Here is a 24,142-nt window from a genome sequence, read left to right as displayed (position 1 = left end):
GGGGGTCCAAAGCCTTTATTGGACATGGACAGGGACTCTCGGGTGGGCTCATGAGCTCAGGGGTGTGGGCAGGTGGTGACCAGGCCCTGGCAGGGCTGGAAGAAAGCTCTTGGAAGGGGAGGGGAGGCAGGGAGGCTGAGAGGCAGTCAGTGGACTGCAGGGTGCCTCTGAGCTGGCGGAGGCCTTGAGGGCAAGGTGTGCGCAGGACAGATAGACAGGAGGGGCCTGGGAGCTGCAGGTGGGAAGGGCCTGGGGCCAGAGGTCCTCCCATCCCGACCTCCTTGGGAGAAGGGGCTCTTGCCGGTGGGAGAGGCCTCTAGCAAGCAGTCCAGCTCCCCTGGGGACTGCTGTCTGAGTAGCACCATGGCCGGGGAGGACAGGTGGGCTGCCGCTGGCAGTGCTAACAGATCCAGCGGATGAACCTGTCGAAGAAGCCGGGCTGCACCAGGCTGTCAAAGTCCTTCTCCCGGAAGATGGCCGACCTGTCGCCCAGGCTGATCTTGTGCAGCACGTCCATGTCCACATCGCTGCCCACGGCCACCACGGTGGGCACCACGTTCTGCTTGCGCATGGAGTGCACGGACTCCTCCAGGCTGGCGTTGCCGGTGACGCCGTCGGTGAGGAACACAAAGGACAGCTCCGCGTGGCGCCGCGCCCCGCCCTGCGCACCCCGCACCACAGTGTTGATGGCGTGCACGATGCCTGTGCCCACGTGGGAGAAGGAGTTGAGGTAGCGCAGGTCCTGCAGAGCCTCGTGGATGACCGTCAGGTTGGAGGTCAGCGGGAAGGCCACCTGCTGCTCCTGCTGGCCACCGTACTGCACCAAGGCCACACGGGCATTGAGCGGGTCGTCCTCCCTGCGGGCCAGCGTCAGGCGCCGGGACACCTCTTCCACGAAGCCGCGTGCCTTGTGGAAGTTCTGCTCTCCCAGTCGCTCAGAGCCGTCCAGCAGGAAGACGATGTCCACTGGCCGCTGCGTACACTGTGCCACGTACAGCTCTGTGGGGGAGACAGGAGATGGGGCCGGCCGTGACATTCCCTCTGTGCTTTCTGTCCAGAGTGCCCTGAACTGTGGGCCTGGGGGCCTCACCCTGGCCACTACGGGGGTCCCAGCAGATCAGCCAGGTGCGGGTCCTGGGCCCAGGCTCTGTCAGGGAGAAGCAGGTCCTCCTGCCAGGAACACTCCCAAACCTGGAGCCAGAGGGGCCTCCCACGTGCACTTCCCGGGCCAGCACCTCCAGGCCCTTCTGGGTCAGAAAATGGACACCATCCCGTGGGACCCCTGGCCCTGACCACCTCAGAGCTGCCCACCCGCCCTGAGCGATCTGGAACTGGCTAGGCCACGTGTCTCCCAGGAGGTCAGGAGCCCGTGTCCCTGGGGCTTGCTGCAGCGAACTCAGGTGTGGCTTCTCAGAGACACACTACTGCCAAGACGCCCCCCGTGTGGCCACCCACCAGCTCTGGACACAAGGGCAGCAGGGTGACTACCTGCAGGGTCAGAGCCCATGCGCTGGGACCCCTCTGTCTGTGCACCAGGGACTGTGCCAAGCTCCTTGCCTTGGAAGGGGCCATGGATTGGCTGGTCCCCCCTTGATGCCATCAGGGGGTCCACCAGGACCTCACACACCCACAGGTGGGCGCGGCTCCGCCCCCGGAGGCCAGCTCAGTACCACCTGCCTCAGCTCCTCTTCCCACGGCTCAGCTTTCTGTCTCGTTGCTGAGGCGGACGGCCCCCCACCCCCGCGCCACAACTCTCGGGCATGGTCTTTTCAATGAGCTCAGTAACGACGCCGTTATTCCAGTGCAGACCACCCCTGGCCCTCCATCAGAGGACCCGGGGAGTGGCCAGGAGTGACAAGCCTTCAAAACTGACAGACTTCCTCACAGTCGTCACCAGAAACACAGAGACACACAAGCAGCAGGTGGCATCTCTCCGGGGCAGGCAGAGGCGCACAGTGGTCAGCAGTCTTGAGACTCTGGCAGCCTCTGCACCTCCCAGTCCTGTGGGCGCCCCTTTCCCTGCCTACCACCCCACGGCAGGAGGGATGCCCAGGGCAGAAGGAGGCCCCTGGGGCTTGCCCAGAGCCCCTGCCCAGGCCTGCCTGGGGCAGCGATGCTCCACCGTGCTCCCTAGGGAAGGCCGTCACATCAGCAGAGGACCCTACAGGTCCGCCAAGGGCCCGAGGGCAGCAATGCCTTGCCAAGGGTGGACGGGCACCAGGAGTGTCTCGGGCACCCAGAGGTTAGCTGGGATGCCTGGAGGTCAAACACGGGGTGTGCCCTCATGGCTGGCTCAAAGGTATCCTGGCTGCAGGACTGCCCGGCTCCCCAAAGAGCCACTGCCACCCAGTCCTGGTCACCTGTGGGCCAAGAATACCCAGCGTCACTGAACTCAGGGCCACTGTCCAAGTCTGAGACCAGGGTAGACCAGACACTGGGACCCAGCGAAGAAGACATCCCTGGGCACTGACCGCACGCCTCCCACCTACAGCCTGGGGCAGCTCAGTGGAATGGTGGTGTGGTGGGCTGAATAATGGTCCCCCAAATGAGGACCCGTTCCAACCCCCAAGAGGTAATGGTCACTTTATGTGGCAAAGAAGGACAGCGCTGGGTGAAGGAGCTGGAGATGGGAACCACCTGGATTTAGGGCAGGCCTTAATTCAACGACCATTGTCCTTGTAAGGCAAGGAGAGGACACAGGCAGAGGAGGGCCAGGGGAAGACCAGGTGAGGCTGGCGTGAGGGGTCCAGGAGCCAAGGTGGGCGGAACCCCAGCTGAAGAGCAGGAAGGCCCCGGGTGGAGCCGGCCTCTGGAGCGAATGTGGCCTGGAGATGCCTCCATTCTCGCCTCCAGACCATGGGGCCAGGGTGCCTCTGAAGCCCTCGGTCTGTGAAAGGCAGGCCTCGAAGCTAAGGAGCGGAGTGGGGGCAGCTCCAGCCCTCTGCACACGTGGCCCTGTGCCTCAGCAGAGCGCCAGTGCCGTCTCAGGGTCCCCAGTGATGTCCCTGTGCACCAGCTTAAAGGTGTCAATGAACAGCTGCATCCAGTCTTGCCGCTCGACCCCTGTGGCGAACTTGGCCCGCTCTGCGGTGTAGACCATCACGGCCACCAGCTGGGAGTAGGAGGCGGGGTCCTGTGTGACCTTGGTGGTGTTTAGCAACTGCTGGATCAGGGGGATGGTCCTGGGGAAGGTGGGGTCTGGGCCCTCTTCCGTGCGGAGGAAGGTGACCGGGGGCTGGTTGCCAGGCCGCGCTCCATCTGCAAGGGAGCGTCCACAGAGCACTTTAAGGCCAGGGGTGGGTGCGAGGGGCCTCCAGCCCCTCCTCGGGCCTCTCTGCAGAAAGCAGAGTCAGGACCAGAGCGGCAGCAGAGTCAGGCCCAGGAGGACGAGTGGCCAGGAGGACGAGTGGCCAGGAGGTGCAGTTGGGAGTGGTGGCCCTTGGCCCCGAGGCGGCGGGAGAGCAGGCAAGCACAGCCATCTGCCCTGCCAGGAGACCCTCAGCACAGCGGCTGCCCCCAGGCCTGGGCTGGGACGGGAGCAGAACCCCACAGCTCCCCAGGAGACCCTCCCCTGAACCTGCCCCAGGAGGCCTGCAGCCCTAACCAGTCCAGCCCTCTCAGATGTGAGTTGTAGTCTGTCCACCGCCACACCGTCTTCCAGGACCCAGGGACGCCCAGGAGACGAGCCTTCTACCTAACCCCATCCGCCCTCTCCTTCCCTCTTCCTCTGTCTCCCTGGCTCCCCATCCCATCTCTGTCTCTTGTCCCCCCTGTCTCTCCCCTCCTCCCTGCCTGTCTCCCCACCCCTCGGGATCCCCTCTCTGGTTCCTCCCTGTCTCCCCCCACCTCTCTCTCTCTGGATCCCCCTGTCTCTCTCTCTCCCCCAACCTCTGTTTATCTCTGCACCCCCTGTCTTTCTGTCTCTGGATCTCCCTCTGTGTCTGTCTCTGGTCTCTCCTTCCCCATCACCGCTAACTCCCCGCCTCCCCCGTCTCTCTCTGGATCCCCCCTCTGTCCCTGTCTCTCTGGATCCCAGTCTCTCTCTCTGGATCCCCCCTCTGTCCCTGTCTCTCTGGATCCCCGTCTCTCTCTGGATCCCCCCTCTGTCCCTGTCTCTCTGGATCCCAGTCTCTCTCTCTGGATCCCCCCTCTGTCCCTGTCTCTCTGGATCCCTGTCTCTCTCTCTCTGGATCCCCCCTCTGTCCCTGTCTCTCTGGATCCCCGTCTCTCTCTCTCTCTCTGGATCCCCCCTCTGTCCCTGTCCCTGTCTCCTCTTTCCTCCACTATCACCTCTGGCTCCCCTAACCCCAGTCTCTCTCTCTCTGGATCCCCCCTCTGTCCCTGTCTCTCTGGATCCCCGTCTCTCTCTCTCTGGATCCCCCCTCTGTCCCTGTCCCTGTCTCCTCCTTCCTCCACTATCACCTCTGGCTCCCCTAACCCCAGTCTCTCTCTCTGGATCCCCCCTCTGTCCCTGTCTCTCTGGATCCCCGTCTCTCTCTCTCTCTCTGGATCCCCCCTCTGTCCCTGTCCCTGTCTCCTCTTTCCTCCACTATCACCTCTGGCTCCCCTAACCCCAGTCTCTCTCTCTGGATCCCCCCTCTGTCCCTGTCTCTCTGGATCCCCGTCTCTCTCTCTCTGGATCCCCCCTCTGTCCCTGTCTCTCTGGATCCCCGTCTCTCTCTCTCTCTCTCTGGATCCCCCCTCTGTCCCTGTCTCTGTCTCCTCCTTCCTCCACTATCACCTCTGGCTCCCCTAACCCCAGTCTCTCTCTCTGGATCCCCCCTCTGTCCCTGTCTCTCTGGATCCCCGTCTCTCTCTCTCTCTCTGGATCCCCCCTCTGTCCCTGTCCCTGTCTCCTCTTTCCTCCACTATCACCTCTGGCTCCCCTAACCCCAGTCTCTCTCTCTGGATCCCCCCTCTGTCCATGTCTCTCTGGAACCCTGTCTCTCTCTCTCTCTGGATCCCCCCCTCTGTCCCTGTCTCTCTGGATCCCTGTCTCTCTCTCTCTGGATCCCCCCTCTGTCCCTGTCTCTCTGGATCCCTGTCTCTCTCTCTCTCTCTCTGGATCCCCCCTCTGTCCATGTCTCTCTGGATCCCTGTCTCTCTCTCTCTGGATCCCCCCTCTGTCCCTGTCTCTCTGAATCCCTGTCTGTCTCTGTCTCTCTGGACCCCCTGTCTCTCCGCCTCTGTCTCTCTCCCCTCCATCCCACTCTGTCTGTCTGTCTCTCTGCCCCCCTGCTCTGGCTCCCCATGCCTGCTGAACGGGAGGCCTGACTCTGGTGGGCATCTTGGTCTAACTGGCTCCTGACCTTGGGTCGGACTGTAGTCGTGGGCAAATGCAGGCGGCCAGTTACAGCCCCCTCAGTCCTTGGCCCTGCACCCTCCAGCTCTAGCAGTCGCTATGCCGGTCTCCACCACTGTGGTCATTACCTGGCCACCTCGTTCTCAGAGGCTTAAGCCTGTGCCTGGCTTGTCCTGCTGACAGTCACCACCAGCCCCTGCCTAGTGTCGGCCCAGAAGGTCAGGGCTGGGCCTGAGCTGGTGGTGTCCACTGGTGCGGTGTTCCTATGGGAGGTGCCCACAAGGACCCACAGGACATCTGAGGGCAGGTGAGCTCCTCATGGTCACCACACTCACTTCCTTGAGTTTCAAAAGGCCAAAGGAGGGGGGGGGAGCTTTGTAAACTCTGCAAAGGGATCAGGAGGCCCGGAAGGAGGGAGGGTCTCCTAGGGGCCACTCCATTCCCGTGGGGTCCCGAGGCTTCAGGGGAGTGGGGGCGAGAGTGTCAGAGGTCCTCATTTCCCCCAGGTCCTCTGTCACCTTCCCAGAGCCATGTCCTGTACCCTGAGGCCACGCCACTCCTGGGCACAGCCAGGCCCTGGATGCGACAGCAGCAGGCCATGCACAGCTGCGTCTACCACAGCAGCAAGCGCACTGCAGCAGGCCGGCTGAGCTGAGGGTCAGAGGGAGCCCACAGGCACTCGACAGGTGCAGGACAAGCCGGCGGCAGGTCCAGCATCTCCTCCCTGAACCCCAGGGGGCCATGAGCTTCAGGAAGACCTGCGGACACCTACGGCCAGCACGCTCCGCGGGAACCCAGAGCTCCCAGCCTCACCAGGGGCCAGGTGAGAACGCTGGGCCCCGGGCCAGGCCTGGCTCCTGTGCCCCGGGGTCCAGCTGCCCACGGGCTGGGCTGTGGCATCAGCCTCCCCTGTGCAGACCCCACTGGTCTGGGCCTCACCCAGGCCATCTGGGCGCCAGCTGCCCACTGAGGGCCCTGCTCCCCACATACCTGACAAGGCTGCAGCTGGGGTCTAGCTGGGGGTCTCGCCCAGCAGAGACCAGGACTGATGCTCTCCTGCCAGCCCTGGGGCCTCTGGGTAGCGCGGAGCCCCACAGTCACACCCCACAGTCACACTGGGCAGTGTGTCCTTGGCAATGCCCTCTGTCCCAGCAAGTGTGAGGCCCGACCCCTTTCCCTGTCCTTCCTGGGTGGTAGGCACCTCAGCTCCGACAGCTGGGGAGCCTGAGTTCCAGAGGCAGAGGCCACAGAGATGGCTGCGGGTGACCCTCCATCTCCATGGTGGCCCCAGGTCCCAGTGTAGCCTGGGGTCCCCCTCCAGGAGGGGATAGGGCTCACCAGAAGGGACCTTGGCTCCCGAGGGCCCTGAAGCACCTCTCGGTGCCCCCTGGCCCCGGGCAACTCCCGACCCCCAAGGAGACCAGCCTTCGACCTCAACCCTGTCCTCTCTCTCTTCCTCCCTCTTTATTGGTCTCTCTGGCTTCCCCATCCCATCTGTTCTCCTCCTCCCTCTCCCAGTCACCCTGTAGCAGTGGCCATGGAGGTGGCCGCAAGTGTGTCTCGCTGACCAGCCAGCCCCTAGGAGCTGTGCCTGTCATGCTCTGGTGGTGCCAGGGACCCCCCAGAGGCTGACCTGCTGCAGAGCCAGGCCAACAGCACCCACACCAGCAGGGCCTGGGGTGTCACCAGGCCATCCTGCATCCTAGAGCCACCCCAACACACCGCCTCCTCGCTGTGCTGGGCCTGGGGTCCCAGGCGGTGCCTCCGCAGCAGCCTGCCCAGGCCGTTCCGCCCTCTGCCCACCCTGCTGCGGGAGAGGAGGCACCACTCTGCTACTCTGCTACTCGTCACCTGTTTGGCAGGGAAGCTCCGGGCACACGATCTGCGGGTCTGCAAGAGAGGGAGAGGAGGGGTGGGTCAGCCAGGGCCAGGCTCTCTGGACCTGCTGGAAGGGGCTGGGCAGCAGCTCACCAGGGCAGAGGACGTCCGCCATGTCGTCGATGAAGCGCTCGGCCACCAGGTCTGAGAAGAGGGTCATGTTGCGCACCTGCTGCGGCTTGTCACAGGCAATGGAGTACAGGTTCTCGCTCTCATGGCGCTCGTGGAACATGTCCCCAATGCCGATGGCCGTCACGGTGACGTCACCCGTGCACAGGGCCCGCAGGTTCAGGTCGTCGTCCCGCGGGTCATGGCGCCCATCCGTGATGACCACAGCGAACACGCGGGTCTTGTGGCGGCGGCTGTCCTTGATGAGCTTGTTGTAGGCGAACTTGAGGGCTGACGGTGTCCAGGTGCCGCCCGCAATCCACTCCAGGTTCTTGACGGCCTCCTTGAAGCTGGACAGAGAGTTGATGCGCTCGTCGTCCAACTGGATGGCCTCGAAGGTGCCCTCGTGGCTGTACTGCACCACGCCCACGCGGGTCCCTGCGGGGGCAAGTGTGAGTGTGGCCGGCCAGCCTGGGAAGAGGGCCTCCCGCCACCTCCAGCTGTCCTGCCCGGCCTCTGCCCTGCCCTCACTGACCGGTCTCTGACTTGGGGTCCTTGGCCATGGCCCCCAGCCTGTTGACCACGTTAATGACAAAGTTCTTCTCCAGGGTGAAGTTGGTGTAGCCGATGCTCTCTGAGCTGTCGATGACGAAGACCACGTCCAGGGGCCCACAGCGCTTCTCGCAGTCTGGGGGACGGCAGGGTCAGCAGTGGGTGCCGTGGGAACCCCCGGGCCCCGCCGGCCCCCTTGGCCGTGCCGACTCACCACAGCAGCCGCAGGTCTCCCTCACGTAGGTCATGACGTCACACTCCTGCAGCGGAGCAGGCCTTGTCTCCAGGGCAGGCGGCCTCCAGGCCCAGGACTCTCCCCAGGGCAGGGCCTGCATCCACCTGCCCCCACAGCACCCAGCCACTCCCCTGCACCCATGCCCCTCTCAGTTTTGGGAGGGAGGATGTGGATCCCACCACCCCAGGTGATACCTACCGTGAGGCCGGGGTCTCCGGGGGGGCCGGGCTCACCCTGGAGGAGGGACAGTGGGTGAAGTGAGACCTGAGGCCCGGGGCTGGGCAGGGTGCTAACTCCTGATGCCACTGCCCCTTGCAGGCAGGGCGGCACACAGCAGGGGCAGACAGAGCCACCAGCCAGGTATGCACTGACCTGGCTTGTGCAGGGGCTGGGACCGAGGGGAAAAGGGACAGAGATGGCCTACCTCAGGTCCTGGGACTCCTCTCGGCCCCCGGGGGCCTGGCTCACCAGGGGGACCAGGATCTGCCTGAGAAGGAACAGGCAGGCAGGCTCAGCCAACACCCCAAAGGAGTCCTGCCCCCCACCCCAAGTCCCCGCCTGGGGTAGGGTGGGCATCAGGAGTGGGGGGCTGTGCCACACCCTAGGAATGCCTCAGAGCCTGGCCTGCCAGAGGGGCAGGGGGCCTCAGGCCACAGAGAGCTCGAAAGACGGAGCCGAAACAGCTCAGGCTACCCATGCTCTGCTCACCCAAGCCCTTTGACTCACCCTCATCCTCAAACCCAACGCTTCCACGCATCCACGCATCCACCATCCACCCACCCACCATCTGTCTACTCACCCACTCACCCACCTGTCCACCCACCCACCTGCTCACCTGTCTTCCTACCCACCCACCTACCTGCTCACCTGTCTTCCCACCCACATACCTGCTCACCTGTCCTTCCACCCACCCACCCACCTGCTCACCTGTCTTCCTACCCACCCACCTACCTGCTCACCTGTCTTTCCACCCACATACCTGCTCACCTGTCTTCCCACCCATATACCTGTTTACCTGTCCTTCCACCCACCCACATACCTGCTCACCTGTCTTCCCACCCATATACCTGTTTACCTGTCCTTCCACCCACCCACATACCTGCTCACCTGTCTACCTACCCACCCACATACCTGCTCACCTGTCTTCCTACCCACATATCTGCTCACCTGTCTTCCTACCCACATACCTGCTCACCTATCCTTCCACCCACTCACATACCTGCTCACCTGTCTTCCCACCCATATACCTGCTTACCTGTCCTCCCACCCACCCACATACCTGCTCACCTGTCTTCCCACCCATATACCTGCTTACCTGTCCTCCCACCTACTCACATACCCGCTCACCTGTCTTCCTACCCATATACCTGCTCATCTGTCTTTCTACCCACCCACATACCTGCTCACCTGTCTACCTACCCACCCACATATCTGCTCACCTGTCTTCCTACCCACATACCTGCTCACCTGTCTTCCCACCCTCATACCTGCTCACCTGTCTTCCTACCCACATACCTGCTCACCTGTCTTCCCACCCTCATACCTGCTCACCTGTCTTCCCACCCTCATACCTGCTCACCTGTCTACCTACCCTCATACCTGCTCACCTGTCTACCTACCCACCCACATACCTGCTCACCTGTCTTCCCACCCTCATACCTGCTCACCTGTCTTCCCACCCTCATACCTGCTCACCTGTCTTCCTACCCTCATACCTGCTCACCTGTCTACCTACCCACCCACATACCTGCTCACCTGTCTTCCTACCCACATCCCTGCTCACCTGTCTACCTACCCACCCACATATCTGCTCACCTGTCTTCCCACCCTCATACCTGCTCACCTGTCTTCCTACCCACATACCTGCTCACCTGTCTTCCCACCCTCATACCTGCTCACCTGTCTTCCCACCCTCATACCTGCTCACCTGTCTACCTACCCTCATACCTGCTCACCTGTCTACCTACCCACCCACATACCTGCTCACCTGTCTTCCTACCCACATCCCTGCTCACCTGTCTACCTACCCACCCACATATCTGCTCACCTGTCTTCCCACCCTCATACCTGCTCACCTGTCTACCCCCCCCCCCACTCCGTTTGCTGCCCGCCATTTTCTGTGCTGGGACTTGAGTTCAATCCCTCTCTGCCCATCACATTCCCTGCTGGGGGGCCGGCCAGTACGAAGAACACAGGACACTGGGACATAGGCCTGGCCTCTGCTAAGGAAGAGGCTCGGGTGACCAGCGCAAGGCTGGGGACAAGGGGGAGGAGAGGAGAGGCCTCTGAGCCAGGTGGTGCTCTTCAAGGGTGGGGTGACGGGGCTCTGGTGCCAGGTGAGCTGGGGTCCTCCTGAGGGCCCTCAGAGGACACAGCCAGCCTCAGTGCTCTGCCCACTCTGGCCGGCAGCCGGGGTGCAGGACAAGGTACTCACGGGCTCCCCCTTCTCTCCTTTCCTCCCAGGTCCTCCTTTCATGCCGAAGTCCCCTCGGCCTCCCTGTGACGGGGACACATGCCCAGAGAGGTCAGTCTCCATGCCCCCTGACCCAGACCTTCAGGAGCAATGGGGCCCGGACCTCGGACGTGCTCCTCCCGGGGAAAGCATGTTCACGGTTCAGGCCCGCTGGATGGCAGCTCTGGGTTTTCAGGCACGCCCTGACTTTCGGTTGGGAAGGGACAGACGTGGCAGCTACCACCACTCAAAGCTAAGCGGGCGCTGCATGGCCTGGCCTCGGGCAGGGGCATGACCACCGAGGCCTGAGGGCCTGTGCAGTCTCCCAGCTGTGGTGGGCGCAGACCACTGTGCTCCACCCAGGGAATGGAGAGGCCCAGATGGCGGGGATGCCACGTACCTCTGGGCCACGGGGGCCGGGCTCGCCTTTCTCTCCCTGTGAGGCAAACCAAGGTCAGAGGGTCACCCGGCTGGAACCCAAGGCCCGGCCCAGGTTGCTCCCCCCAGGCAGGGCTCTCCCCCAGACCCCCCAAGGGGCTCACTGCCCTGGGGCAGAGGCCCACTCTGCTGAGCACTTGGCTCCCAGCGCAGGGCCAGCCTGTGATGCTGACCCCGTCCTCTGACCCGCGCCACCTCCCCTGCCCTGCTCCTCCAGAGAGGCCACCTCTAGGGGCCACTGGGAGCCTGCAGGGCCCTCTCCACTAGCCCGGCCCCCCTGCAGCCCCTGCCCCACACCAGCACTCACGGGGGTACCCCGGGGTCCCGGGTAGCTGAATCCAGGCCTGCCAGGGTCTCCCTGCAGGAAGAGGCTGGGTCAGTTGGAAGGAACCAGGGACCCGAGGAGGGACCCGGGGCCAGGCCCAGGGGCGTGGGACGTGGATGAGGGGCACTGCTGGGCTAGACTCGCCCAGCCCCTGCCAAGCACACGCCCGTGGTGCTGGCCCTTGGATCAGGCGGAGCCAGTGGCTGGCCACCCCCAGGGCCTTGGCTTGGGAAGACGAGCCCTTCCCCCTTTCCTTGACCCTGCAGGGGTCAAGGCTGATGCCCACCCTGGTCAGCCTCACTCTCCAGCCTCTCCAGTTGGGCACCCCCTCCAAGCCCCTGTCCACCCTGCTGGCGGGGGCCGCACCTTGGGGCCTGGCTGTCCCGAGTCTCCGCGGGGCCCAGCATCACCAGGGTCTCCCCGAGATCCCTGAGGGAGGGAAAAAATCGAGAGTTGGCACAGTCCTCTGTGACTGACCCTGACCTGTACCGGGGTCATCTGACCCTACAGTCCATCTGTGGCCGCAGACCCCCTGTCCCCAGCTCCCTGTGCTGCCCTCCAGCATCCGAAGGTCTGAGGGTGCTGGCTCCTCCTCTTCACGTGTGGTCCAGGCCCCAGGCTCACCATCCTGCCTGAGGCCAGGGTTGGGACAGTCCCTTCTGGACAGGAGGACACCGAGGCTGGGGTGGTGAGAGGTGCCCTAGGGGACAGCTCCTAGTCCCCCTGCCCAAGGCTGCCACGGGACAGTGACTGGCAGGCAGCCTGTGCCACCCACAGGGGGACCGAGCATTTTACAGCAGGGAGAATGGACAGGAGATTGGAGACAGAGCTGGCCACTGGAGCCTCGGGGTGCAGGTGTCCTGCCACTGACCTGCTTTCCGGGCTCCCCAAGGGCCCCCTGGGGGCCTCTGGGTCCAGGCAATCCTCGGTCTCCCTGCAAAGCAAAAGGGTGAGGCCCTGATGTCCTCCTGCAGAGGTGGGGCCTGCTGACCTGCAGAGGCCTGGCTTGGCCTGCAGGGCAGGCTGGACCCCAGGCAGGTGGGGGCAGCGGGCTGGGCCCACCCGCAGCCCCTCCACAGGCAGGTCTTGGTGGCAGTTGGGACAGGCACTTGGCCCCCAGCCCCAGGACCCCACGCACCTGGGCTCCTTTGTTGCCGACCTCTCCGGCCAGGCCCCGGGGCCCTTCTGGGCCAGGGTCCCCCTGTGGGAACAGGGGCCAGTCAGGTCTTGGTGGGAGACTCAGGTTTGGGTCCCCCCAAGAGGCTGTGTGGTGGGGTCAGAGGAGGGGTCACTTATTCGCCTGGGAGGAAGGTGTCCAGTAATGTCCAGGGTGATGTTGGAACAGGGGCATCCTGTATCCTGCAGCCCACCAACCACCAGCCTCACAGTCGCACTGAAGCCACAGGTAATGTGAGTGGAGACCCCCCTGGCCGGGGAGGAAGCCTCTCTACCCACATCTCAGAGGGGACAGGTGGTTGTGGATTTTGCCACCAGCTGCTTCAGTGCTGCCCTCGAGAGCTGTGACAGCTGCTGGGGCAGGTGTGTCCACGTAGGGACACTGTGGACTGAGCAGTGCACAGCCTGAGCCGCTAGGCATGGCAGCAGGGGATGGGTGGTGCCTGCTGGGCCCCTGCTGAGTCTCCGAGGGGCAGAGTGTGAGCCCACCTGCCCGGCAGGGGTTAGCCCTGGATGTGGGGCCTCAACAGCTCTGTGGGGGGGGCGAGGATGGGTCAGTCCTGCCCCCAGGGCGTACGGTCCCACATGCAGACAGGGCCAAGCGCCCTCTGGCTCTTGCACATGGCCGACTCACCTTCTCTCCCTTGGGACCGTCACTGCCGGGGCCGCCCTTGGTTCCGGGGTCTCCCCTGCGCCCCTGAAAGAACACGTGTGTTGGTGGGGAGGGGTGGACACCTGCCAACCACTGGGCCTGAGCCCTGCTCTCCCAGGGGGACTCTGGGGACCCGAGCCTGGGGTTCCTTTCACAGGGCACAGTGGAGACCCACAGGTGCCACCCCCTGGTCCTGTTGCGGGTCAACCTGTCCCAGCAGAGGATTTAGGGAGGAGGGCGGGTGGGGGCTGCTGGCCAGGCTCTAAGTCCAGGCGCTGGGTCTCCAGGTGCTGTGACTGGTGGGTCCACCCTGTGCGGCCCGGGGGAGGCTGCAGGGAGGCAGGTGTGCGGAGCCAGCGAGTAGGGGGCGGCTGCGGCACCGGCCCTCTCCCAGGGCCCATCTCCAAGGGCCCCCCCTGAGCCCGGGGAGTGCCCAGGCTGGAGGGCCGCCAGCAGGCTGGGACTCACGGGCTCGCCTTTGGGTCCGCGCGGCCCAGGCCCCCCCTTGGCTCCTTTCACGCCAGGACTGCCCGGGGCTCCGTTGTTGCCTTGGTAACCCTGCAGAGAGGAGGCGTGTTGGGAAGCGCCTGTCCAGCTGGTGTGTGCGGCACCCCGGCTGCCCTCTGCACTCAGGGAGCCCCCCAGCCCCCCGGTGCCCGGCGGTGCAGGACAGGAGGTGGGCGCGTGCTCGGCCACTCCTCACATGTGTGAGGACACAGGCAGTGTGGCCGGCTGCCCGGCCAGGGTCGGAGAGCATGGTCATGGCTCACCTTGCTTCCCTTGTCTCCAGGGTCTCCTGGAGGCCCTCTGCGTCCTGGGCGGCCAGAGTCCCCCTGGAAGGGTTTGGAGAGATCAGCCACTGCCTCCAGGGCCAGGTCAGGGCACTGGGCAGGCAGCTCCCATGTCCCCGAGCACCCCGGATGCCTGGCACGGGGCGGGCTGCTCGGGAACCTGAATGCCAGGCTGTGACCCCGGCCGGAGGCAGCTCCTTCTGGGGGACAGGGGAATGTGCTCAGGGCAGGAGGGTGGGCATTGCCGTGGCCCTCACTCCTGAAGGACCCGTTGAGGGACAGGCTCCCTCTGCTGGGGTCTCCCCAGACAGCTCCATCCTCCAGGGACCCTGGGCTGGGGCAGGGAGGCCCGGGTGGCCCCACTGCTGCATGGCCACAGACAGCTGGGCAGCCTACCTTGGCGCCTTGGTCTCCCCGCTCGCCTGGGCTTCCAGCCTCCCCCGGGTACCCGTCAGGGCCCTGGAAGAGAAGGGCAGGGTGTGTCCTGCTGGCTGCTGCCCAGAGGAGGTTTGGTTCGGCCCACAAACTGGGCAGCAAAGTCCCATCCTCAGAGCCTGCTGTGAGGCTTCTGGGTGAGTAAGACCCCTGCCCAGGAGGCCAGGCCCTGACTGGTCAGTCAGCAAGGGACAGGCTGACAGGACCAAGATCCACGATGCAGGACCTCGGAGCAGTGGAACCACTTGGCCTGGCCCAGGACCCCACCAGCCTCCCCGGAGCTGGCCCAGATGCTCAGGGTGTTGCCACATTGTGACCCCGACCCTGGCTCTGTCAGGGACAGCCAGGGCGAGAGGGTAGGAGGGAGAAGCAGGACTGCGCCTGGCACCCTGCTCCCCAGAGCTGAGGTCCGTGGGGCAGGCAGGCGAGGCCCCGTGGAGCACCTACCCGGGTTCCAGGGTCTCCCTTGCAGCCAGGAGGCCCGATGCGGCCCAGCTTGCCCTGTAGGAGGGGGAGCACAAGTGTCGGGGACTTGGGGTCCAGGAGGAGGTGCAGTGGCCACGCTGCCAGGCCCCTCCACACTTCTCGGGGTGCACAGCTGTGAGGTGGCCCCACCGTGCACGTGTACCCACGAGTGCCCATGTGTGCGTGTGATCCCCAGTGCAGCCGTGAGCCGGCCCTCACTTTACCTTCTGGCCATCAGTCCCATTCTTGCCGGCCAAGCCTGGAGCCCCCTGGAAAGGGAGGGAAAGGAGATCCGTCAGCTCTGTCCTTGTCCACCTGAGCCACCTGGAGGTGGGCACCTGCCCGCCCTGCCCAGCTCACCTTTCGACCGTCAGCTCCAAATTCACCCTGTGCAGGAGGAAGTGAGGGGTGAGTCTCCAGCTTCACAGAACCCTTGTCTCTAGGTGCGGGTCAGAGCCCTGGGGCTCCGTGAGGCCAGAAGAGCCCCTCCTCTGGAGCCCTTCTGCCCCCAGGGGGACGCACAGGCTGCAGACAGGTGGGTCTGGGGTCTGCCGGGGCGGCTCAGCATCAGCTCTTACCTTCTCTCCTTTGAAGCCTGGAACACCCTGAGGGCGAAGGAGAGGGTGCCTGTTAGCGGGGGCAGGGTGGGGAGACAGTGAGAGGCCAGGTGGAGCCTAGCAGCCAAGGGCCGGTTGGGGTAGGCTGCGTCCAGCACCTGGAAACCTGGTGGACTCTGAACCCACACTCAGCAGAGGAGGCTGGAGGAGGGGCCAGGCTAGAGCTCGGTTCTGGGGTGACCTCCACTACAGAGGTGCTTCTACTTCTTGGTAACAGGGGCATGGGGTGCTGGGCTGGAGACCTGGGAGAGGATACGGGGCAGCCTTCCCGAGACACCACCCGGTCCCCTGCCAGCCCGGCCCCTGCCAGCCCCAGCCCTGGGCTGCCCCTGGGAACTTGCCTTGGGTCCTGGGAATCCGATGGGGCCCTCGATGCCTGGATCTCCCTGCAGAAAGGAACAGTCAGCATTAGATGCAACCAGTCCTGGGTGGGGGGGACGGCCGGGGCACGGGGCTGGGCTCACTCACCTGTCGCCCCTTCTGTCCGGGCTCTCCTGGCTCACCCATGTTGCCCTTGGCACCCTAGAGACAGACAACAGGGGGAGTGAGCCGAGGCAGGGTCAAGGACAGCCAGTCCACCAGCAAGTTGGCACGCGAAGCCCACTGGTCCCTCCCCGAGTAGACCCCAGTCGGGTCCGCTGCCCCAGGGGTCCTGACAGCATCAGGCCAGGGTTTGTTTGCACTTCTCTTCTGAGCCCTGACGGACAGCGTTCCCAGATGCCGACCAGACCAGGAACCTGGTGTGCAGCCCTCCTGCCCGGGGCTCCGCCTGGCCTGTGGACAGTCACAGCAAATCAATTCCTCTTGAATAATTCACAAGGCGTGACGGAGCAGGACCTAAGTGACTTCAGACACCTCAGAGCCTCACAAGACCACACAGAGGCCATGTTCCCTTGGAATCAGGACGTGGTCACATAACTCAGAACTTAAGGCACCAGGTCTCAAGGTGCTTCTGACATCAGGGCAAAGAAGGGAGGGGAGGGAGAAGCAGGGCCACAGGACACGTGGGAGGGAAGGCGGCACAGCGGGGGGCAGCAGCTCGCTCTGGTCCCCTGGCTCCCACCCCTCAGGACGTGGCCACTGCCCCTGGGTGCTCGAGGCTGCCCAAGTGGCAGATTCCTTCCTGGCTGCGGCAGGTGGGCATTGCTGCCAGGACTGGGACAGGGTGTGGCCTGTGGCCTGGAGAAGGCAACCCTGGACGTGGGTTACTGGACACCACTTGTCACCTTGCTGTGTGACAGTGTCCCTGTGAGTCTCCTTAGATGCCCATTCTCCTCCTGTGGCAGTTCCCTCAAGCTTTCGGTGGCTCTCACAGACCCTAGGAGTGGGCTTGAGACTCCATCCCACACGCAGGGCAGGGGTGAGGCAGCCCCAGCTGCTGCTAACCAGCCCCGGGGTCGGCAGGCAGGTGCGTGCTGTTCTGTATAAAGGTCTGTGTGTGGTTACTGGAGCCTGATCTGAGTCAGCTTGCTTACTTGCAGAAGTATTTCAACAGCACATCTTTAAAAAAAATTACTTTTTTTAGTTGTAGTTGGACTCAATACCTTTATTTTATTTATTTATTTTTATGTGGTGCTGAGGATCGAACCCAGGGCCTCGCAAGTGCTAGGCAAACGCTCTACTGCTGAGTCACACCCCAGCCCTCAACAGCGTATCTCAATGATTTTTAAGAAGTTCCTACTTTTCTCAAAATCCCTTTTTTTCCAGGTGGGAAGTGTTGAGACCATCCACAGCGTGGCTGGCCTCCAAGGTGGAGTTGAGACAGGTTCGGAGGTGTGTCCTCCATTCGGGCAGCTCACCTTCTGTCCACGGTAGCCCTTGGGGCCTGGTGGTCCAGGGATCTCCAGACAGCTCACCTTGTAGCACTGGAATGAGAAGGTGGGGGACAGTGGGACCAGCAGGTGGGACAAGCCGCCTGGGACCCTGGGCCAGGATGAAGGGGCAGACGGTGGGCTTCCAGAGAGGCTTCCAGGCAAGGGTTGGGAAAGCGAGGCTGAGTTCAGCCATGATGGGTAGTCACAAGTATTAAAGAGCAGTGGGCATGGGCTAAGCACCATCTGTATACAGGTCCACACCCACTGTGCTGGCAGCTGTTCTGGGGACAGGTGGTGGCCTCAGAGGCCTGCTCCCTTTCCTGGGAGCCGGAGCTGAGGCCACACAGACCTGGGGGGAGTACAGACCACTTGCAGCTGCAGGCCCCAGCTGGCACACGGCTGCCTGCCTCCTCCTGGCCTGGCAGGTGGCTGGGGCTCCCAGTCTGGGCTGGACACAGCCTGCCAGCTGCGGGCAGGACTCTCGGCGCCCAGGCTGACTGCGCTGAGTCGATGCCTACTGCAGACCCCCGGGGCTGACGTGGCCTGCTGGGCCCAGAGTCCTCCCTCCAGACTCAGGTGTCTGTGGCCCGCGGAGAAGAGGTGCACGATGCCCCCTTCTTCCTCCGCCCCGGTCCCCAAGGGCTGGAGAGCAGGAGTGGCCCTCCCTGCTGACCCAGAGCGAGGTGGCCGGGGCGGGGAAGAGTCACTCACCTCTCCATAGGCCTCGTGTTTCTGTGGAGAGAGAGAGACCTGGTCGGCCGCAGCCTGGGGTACACGTGGTGCCCGGGTCTGGACTGCAGACCCAGGACTCGGGGGCCGCACCTCCCTCAGGCTCCCCCCACACAGGGGTGTACTGAGGCCTGCCCGCACAGGTCTGAGGCCTCTGGGCAGCCCCGGCCTGGCGCTGCTTACCATGACCTTGATGATGCGGTTGATGGTGTCCTGGTCGATCTCGGTGGACTCGGGCCGCATGGTGGCGTAGTTGTTGCGGTAGAGCTCGTGGGGGGCGCTGGCGATGTCCCGGAGGCCCTGCTCATTCAGGTTCCTGTTGGGGGCCACAGCGAAGAGCCGGATGCCTTCCTCGCGGGCCCGCTCAGCCTGCAGCTTGATGCCCCCACATGGGCTGCCGGTGACGTGGCCGTCGGTGATGACCACGGCGAAGTTGACCACGCCGCGGCCCACGTGCTGCCGGATCTCCTGGGTCATGTTGGCCAGCGCGCAGTCAGTGAAGGTGCCCCGGCGGAAGGAGCGGATGTTCTGCAGGCTCTTGGTGAAGGAGGCCCGGTCACTGCCTGGCGGGCTGAACACCTCCACCTGGTCCGAGAAGTGCAGGCCCCCGTAGCGCCAACTCAGGGCCACCTGGTCCAGGTAGAACTCGTTCTGCAGCTGGCTGATGAACTGCGGCACAAACTGCTGCATGTGGTAGAGCAGGCTGTCCGTGGGGGACTGCATGGTCACGCTCTCCGAGGTGTCCAGCACGAAGTACACGTTGACGGGGCAGTCGGCCTTCTCTGGGGGGCAGGGACCCGTCAGGCCAGCCAGCAAAGGCTGCCACCCGGCCTGCCGGTGCCCGGTGCTCACCACCCTCGTCCAGGGTCCCGGCCACCCCTGGTACCTGGGCAGTTGTTGTTCCGCTCAGAAGTGCCCCCCGAGATGACCTCCTGCTGCTGGGCATGGAGGACCCCCAGGAGCCCCCCGAGCAGGAGGAGCGCGGAGAAGGGGCCCTGGAGCATCTTGGCAGCGGTTGTGGGCCCTGAGGTCCTGCAACAGGAGAAGGGCTGTGCAGATGGCACCCACCACAAGTCACACCCCTCCTGTGCACACCAACGTGGGGCCTGTGAGAAACAGACTTGGCCCCGTGCACACCACCGGTCAGCACCTCCGGGGCAGAGGCGCAGGCCTGGGCTGGGCAGCTGGGCCTCCCCCACTGCCTGTGGGCTGCAGACTTGCAGCAGGCACCCCTGGGCTCAGTTCTGGGTGGGATTTGGATGATGAACCAAGCACACGGGTAGACGGACCCATGGGAGCCGAATCAAAACACCAGCGGCCAGCATCCCCCACCCACACGCTCCGGGAGGCTGCTGGCCTCACGCCGGAGGCAGTTCCCAGCCCCACGTGTGTCCCCAGAGTCCCCCTGCCTCTGGCCATCGCTAGTCTGGCTCCTTGTGGGTACCTGACAGCCGGGGTCCTCCCAGAGCACACGCCCTGGGGTCCAGTGGCTGGGTCTGGACTCGGGAGGCCAGAGTTGGCCCCTCTGTCCCCGTTGGCCTGTCCTCCCCGAGCACCCAGCTGCCCGGGCACGAGGACTCTGTTGAAATGCTGACTCAAGGAGGTGTGCCGAGGCCTGTGTTCCCCGTCACCAAGGTTGTCAGAGGCCGTGAGCTGGGGGGTGGAGCTGCGGGGCCCGGGGGCTGTACTGCCCCTCCCTCCATGTGCATGGGATGACCAGGGCCCAGCAGCGCCATACCAGCCCTGGCTGCGCCAGAGGTGAGGGCTGGGAGGACGCAGTGACGGACTGTCACCAGGCTGTCCAGCCGCCCATTGCCCTGGGCCCCTCCCAGCAGGCTGAGGACAGTCCTTCCCCAGGGGAGACCACTGGAGAAGGGGCACTAACACCGTGAAGAGATGGATTCTCCCACTTAAGTTCCAGAAAGCTGCTGAGGCCGATCCCAGCTGGAAACGTGGGGCCTGTGAGAAACAGACTTGGCCCCAGAGACGGCTGAATCGTCCCAGGGCTCGGGGAAGCGGGCAGCGGGGGCCGAGGCCCCGGACAGAGCCAGGCGTGAGCTGGAGGAAGGGACGCGGCGGGGGGCAGCTGCAGGGGAGGCCACAGGCCCGGCTCTTGGGTGGACAGAGGCTGGGATGGCAGAGACAGAGGCCTGGAGAGCTCCGTCGCACAGAGGCAGGCCCCCACGGTGCCAGGTGGGGCCTGCGCCCTCGGCCCTCCTGCAGCTGCCCGAGGCCAGCAGAGCGGAGAGAGGGTGGCCGGCCCCAGGCCGTGGAAGACCCTTGGTCTGGCGTCTCGGGGGCTGCCCCTCACACAGAGACCCAGCTCTGCCGCCGCAGCCACAGTGGGGCGCCCGGAAACCAAGCCCTCGGTCCTGGCTGCCCACGGCACCTCCTGGGAGATCCTCAGCCAGACCACCCACTCGGCCCCCTGGACTCCCCCGAAGAGACCAAGAGACCCAGGGCCCAGAAGCTGCTGATCGGCTCCATCAGTGGAAGCGGCAGAAAACGTACGGGAATACGGCCGGGAGAAGACAGGCTTCGCCACAAAGAGGATGCTTAACCGCCTCCAGAGGGGGCTGGGACCGCGGCTCAGCGGGAGAACCCTCCCCCAGCACGGGTGGGACCCGGGTCCGACCCTCAGCACCACATAAAAAAAGGCATTGTGCGGTGTCCGTCTACACCTAAAACATAAATGTTAAAAAACAAAACGCATCCAGGGAGGGAAAGCGTGGATTTTTTCCCCCTGAGGAATACATTAGAAAATGTAAGTCCTGGGACTGGGGATGTGGCTCCAGTGGAAGCGCGCTCGCCTGGCATGCGTGCAGCCCGGGTTCGACCCTCAGCAGCACATACCAACAAAGATGTTGTGTCCGCCGAGAACTAAAAAATAAATATTAAAAATTCTCTCTCCCTCTCTCTCCCTCTCTCTTTAAAAAAAGAAAAGAAAATGTAAATCTGGCTTTTGAATAATAAGAAATTGTCCTTATATCTTAAACAGATGTGAAGAAAACCGGTCATTTCTAACCCACTTGGGTGTGTGATCCTAGCAATCACGGCGCCGAGGCAGGGGGATTGCAAGTTTGAGGCCACCCTGGGCGACTTAGGAAGACTCTGCCTCAAAAATAAAAGGCTGGGGTGGGTAGCTCAGCGGTTAAGCACACCTGGGTCCAGTCCCCACCAAAAGTCAGAACGAGACAAAACAAAACCCAGTTATTTCTAACTGATCGACAGCTGAACGCGGCTCCAGTCAGAATCTCCACGACCAGCCTTGTCTTTGCTGGCGGGACAGCCCACAGCGCCCTCCACGCTGGGCACCCAGAGTGCAGCCCCCAGGGGACTGCTGGCCTGCAGTGGAGGGGCAGCGGGGCCCCTGCGGGGACACGGGGTGAGCTCTGAGTGCAGGGCAGGAGCCATCCCTCAGGAAAACAGAAGGGACCTTCTGAGACCCCCGACCCACAGGACACCCGCCCCCCGCAGTGCTCAGCCCAGAGAGGAGGAACCAGTCCACTGCAGGGACCCCCGCGCCCCCCGCACTGGCCAAGGTGGGACCCAGCCATGGGGCTCTGGTCTGGCGTCCACACGAGTGTCCCCACAGGGTGGCCGCACTTCACTTTCTGACGTGGGTGGAGTTGGGGGTGCCTGCCCCCATGCTGCTGTCCATCTCCCTGTGCAGGGAGCCCTCTTGAGGCCCTCCTGGTCTTCAGGACTTTTCCTGGCTGAAGTCCACTCTGTCCTGCTCTCTGTGGCCATTCGCACGAGACCCCCCCACTTCTTCCCTTGCAATCTGCCGTGTGCGAGTCTGAAGCGAGTCTCCTGTTTGATCAGGGTTTAAAATCCACCTCCAGTCTCTGTCTTTTGGTTGGAGAGTTGAGTCCACTTGCAAAATCTAAAGTCACTGCTGATGCAGAGAGACCTCCGTCACTGGCATTGATCTTACGCGGCTTTTGTCCCTGGTTTTCTGCAGGCGACTGCTGCCTTCCTCTGTGTTGGTTGATTTTGGTAGTGAGACATTCCTTCACATGTGTTTACTCTCTGTTTTCTTTGTGGTTACCATGGGGATCACATTTAACGTCCTAAAGTTAAAACGCTGAGTTTATACCAGCTGAACTTCAGTAACATGCAAAAGCTCTGCTTCTCTAACAGCTCTGTCCCCATCCCTTTCAACTCTGGTGTCACAAAACCACCTCTTTATAGAGTTGTCCCTCAGTGCTGGAGGGAGGTGGCCCAGGATCCTGTGGTCAAGGCCTCTTACAGAAGGCCGCGGTGTTCACGTGGAGCCCGCTCACCTCTCCAGTCTGGAACACCGGCACACGCAGACAGCACGTCGGTCAACAGCGGCCACACTGTGCTGTTTGGAAATGGCGACGGGCGGGGAAAGCCTGCAATATTCAGTGCAGATATGACTTTTTCCAAAGGTTTTCAATCTGCTGTTGATTAGGTGTGTGGGGGTGGAACCCACAGATGTGGAGGCTCACCGTGTAGTGTGCCAAAACTCCTCATGCTTTTAGTGCCTTTGTTTCTTAAACCGCTGAGCCAATAAAATGTGGAATTGCAGACCAAGGTCACCACACTAGGTGTTAGAGAAACATCATTTTCACTTAGAAACATCAGTCCTTAGGCACATAGAAAACTGCGCTGGAGGCCCGTCGCTATCCCTTCCACCAGCCTTCACCATGCCCCGTCCTGACCTCTGCTGAGGGCCCTGTGTCCACAGGTGCCAGGTCCCTGCGTCACACCCTGCACTTCCTGCACAGGGTCTGGTCGGTGGCTCTGGAGATGTCCTAATCCCCCCACTCTGAGCGCGGCTGTGCTGCACACGGGCTTCGTGGGGCTGGGGGTTCGCCTCCCACACTGTGGATGCGTCAACTCACGGCTGACTACCTCCGACCTTGCTAAGAAACCTGCAGGTGACACTGCAGAGGCTAACCTGCAGGTCAGGAGCACCCCCCTGCTGCTGTCAAAACCCCTGTCTTTTGAGCTGGATCACCATGTGCTCCAGGGGGTCTCGGAGTTCTTGTGCTTGGTGCTCACTGTTTCTTGGGGTTCACAATCTTGTTGGTCCCCAGACCCATGGCGTTTTCTCTCATCCATGACCCTTCACTGTTCTGGCCCCTCAGCTCCCTCTTCCCAAGGGACTTCTGCAGTGCACAGCCTGGTCCTCCTGCTGGTACGCACGGCTCCCTGAGCCCGTGTTTCTTCCCTTCTCGCTAACCTTTCTTCTTTCCTTAGACTCAGCAGTTTCCCTTGTCTGTTTCAAATTCACTGATTCTTCCTTCTTTCTGCTGAAATCTGCCTTTGACCCCTCTGGTGACCTTTTATTTCCGCTGACCTTCTCGGCTCCAGAGCGGCCGTCTGGTTTCTTGGCTCTTGGCTTGTGTCTCCACTTGGTTCACACTTGGTTTCCTCGACTCTCCCACATCCCTTTCTCTTTAAGACAGTCTTTTCAGAGTCTTTGTCTAGTAGATCTGCGACAGTTTCTGGTGGTTTATCAGCCTCCTTTGTGTCTGGCCACACTTTGTGGACACCTGACATTGAATCCAGGAATGTGGTACCCTGGACACCAGGCTCTTCCCCTTCCCGGCCCCTGCTGCTTTTTACTCCTTGGTCTTTGATTGTTGAAGGCTGCTCTGCCCCGAGAGGTGCAAAGGTAAGGTCTCTCAGGTCTTCCCTGGGCCCCACCTGCCCGGGGCATGTGCGGTGACGTTGGGATTCCCTTTGCACACACATCTGCGTTTGAATGTGCTGGTCTTCAGTGCACGGCTTCCAAAAAGAGGAACAGAAAAATGAAGGGGCAGAAGGTTCCAGAATTCTAATTCCCTGGGGGTCTCTGGGGCAGAGGAAGAAGATCTGTGATGCTGAAGAGGTGGTGGGACATAGTGGCCACGTTGGGAGGTGGGAAAGGCGGCCGTCCCAGAGGGTCCTGTCCAGACCCCGTGGCAAGCAGTCAGAAACCACCAGCAGAAGGAGGCCAGAGAAACCCCACGTGGAGCGAGCAGCCAGGCTGTCGAAGAGGGAATCACAAGAGGAGTCGGGGAATGTCAGAGCCACGTGAAGATGAAACCTGTCACCGGGATTCTCGGTGCCCGGTGAAGCCGTCTGAGAGTTACAAATGTTCCCTCTGAACCACAAAAGATCTCCAATCAGCACCTGGCTTTACAGCAAAGGTACAGGAA

At 62.9% G+C, this 24,142-nt stretch overlaps 1 protein-coding gene across 2 annotated transcripts in view; it reads right to left on the bottom strand.

Annotated features, from left to right (window-relative positions):
• Positions 1-24,142, bottom strand: part of Col6a2 (collagen type VI alpha 2 chain) — a 30,443-nt gene continuing 6,301 nt past the window's right edge. The window contains exons 2-28 of one of the 2 annotated variants that reach the window (XM_005340180.4): positions 18,856-19,001; positions 18,153-18,751; positions 17,952-17,972; positions 17,226-17,291; positions 15,895-15,948; positions 15,768-15,812; positions 15,388-15,414; positions 15,170-15,196; positions 15,034-15,078; positions 14,792-14,845; positions 14,306-14,368; positions 13,889-13,951; positions 13,587-13,676; positions 13,101-13,163; positions 12,429-12,491; positions 12,162-12,224; positions 11,657-11,719; positions 11,273-11,323; positions 10,928-10,963; positions 10,510-10,572; positions 8,500-8,562; positions 8,274-8,309; positions 8,055-8,100; positions 7,824-7,976; positions 7,274-7,726; positions 7,154-7,192; positions 1-999 (exon numbers count right to left, since the gene is read on the bottom strand). In XM_005340180.4, the coding sequence (XP_005340237.1) occupies positions 401-999; positions 7,154-7,192; positions 7,274-7,726; positions 7,824-7,976; positions 8,055-8,100; positions 8,274-8,309; positions 8,500-8,562; positions 10,510-10,572; positions 10,928-10,963; positions 11,273-11,323; positions 11,657-11,719; positions 12,162-12,224; positions 12,429-12,491; positions 13,101-13,163; positions 13,587-13,676; positions 13,889-13,951; positions 14,306-14,368; positions 14,792-14,845; positions 15,034-15,078; positions 15,170-15,196; positions 15,388-15,414; positions 15,768-15,812; positions 15,895-15,948; positions 17,226-17,291; positions 17,952-17,972; positions 18,153-18,751; positions 18,856-18,973 (3,063 nt within the window). In that variant the 5' untranslated portion in view covers positions 18,974-19,001 and the 3' untranslated portion in view covers positions 1-400. Of the gene's footprint in view, positions 1,000-2,566; positions 3,259-7,153; positions 7,193-7,273; positions 7,727-7,823; positions 7,977-8,054; positions 8,101-8,273; positions 8,310-8,499; positions 8,563-10,509; positions 10,573-10,927; positions 10,964-11,272; positions 11,324-11,656; positions 11,720-12,161; positions 12,225-12,428; positions 12,492-13,100; positions 13,164-13,586; positions 13,677-13,888; positions 13,952-14,305; positions 14,369-14,791; positions 14,846-15,033; positions 15,079-15,169; positions 15,197-15,387; positions 15,415-15,767; positions 15,813-15,894; positions 15,949-17,225; positions 17,292-17,951; positions 17,973-18,152; positions 18,752-18,855; positions 19,002-24,142 lie in introns of those variants that run through there. The other variant, XM_005340181.5, reaches the window with a different exon arrangement.

This window comes from Ictidomys tridecemlineatus, chromosome 3, assembly GCF_052094955.1.
Source record: "Ictidomys tridecemlineatus isolate mIctTri1 chromosome 3, mIctTri1.hap1, whole genome shotgun sequence".
In the NCBI taxonomy this organism is placed as follows: Eukaryota; Metazoa; Chordata; class Mammalia; order Rodentia; family Sciuridae; genus Ictidomys; species Ictidomys tridecemlineatus.
This window is presented reverse-complemented; position numbering and strand designations above follow the sequence as displayed.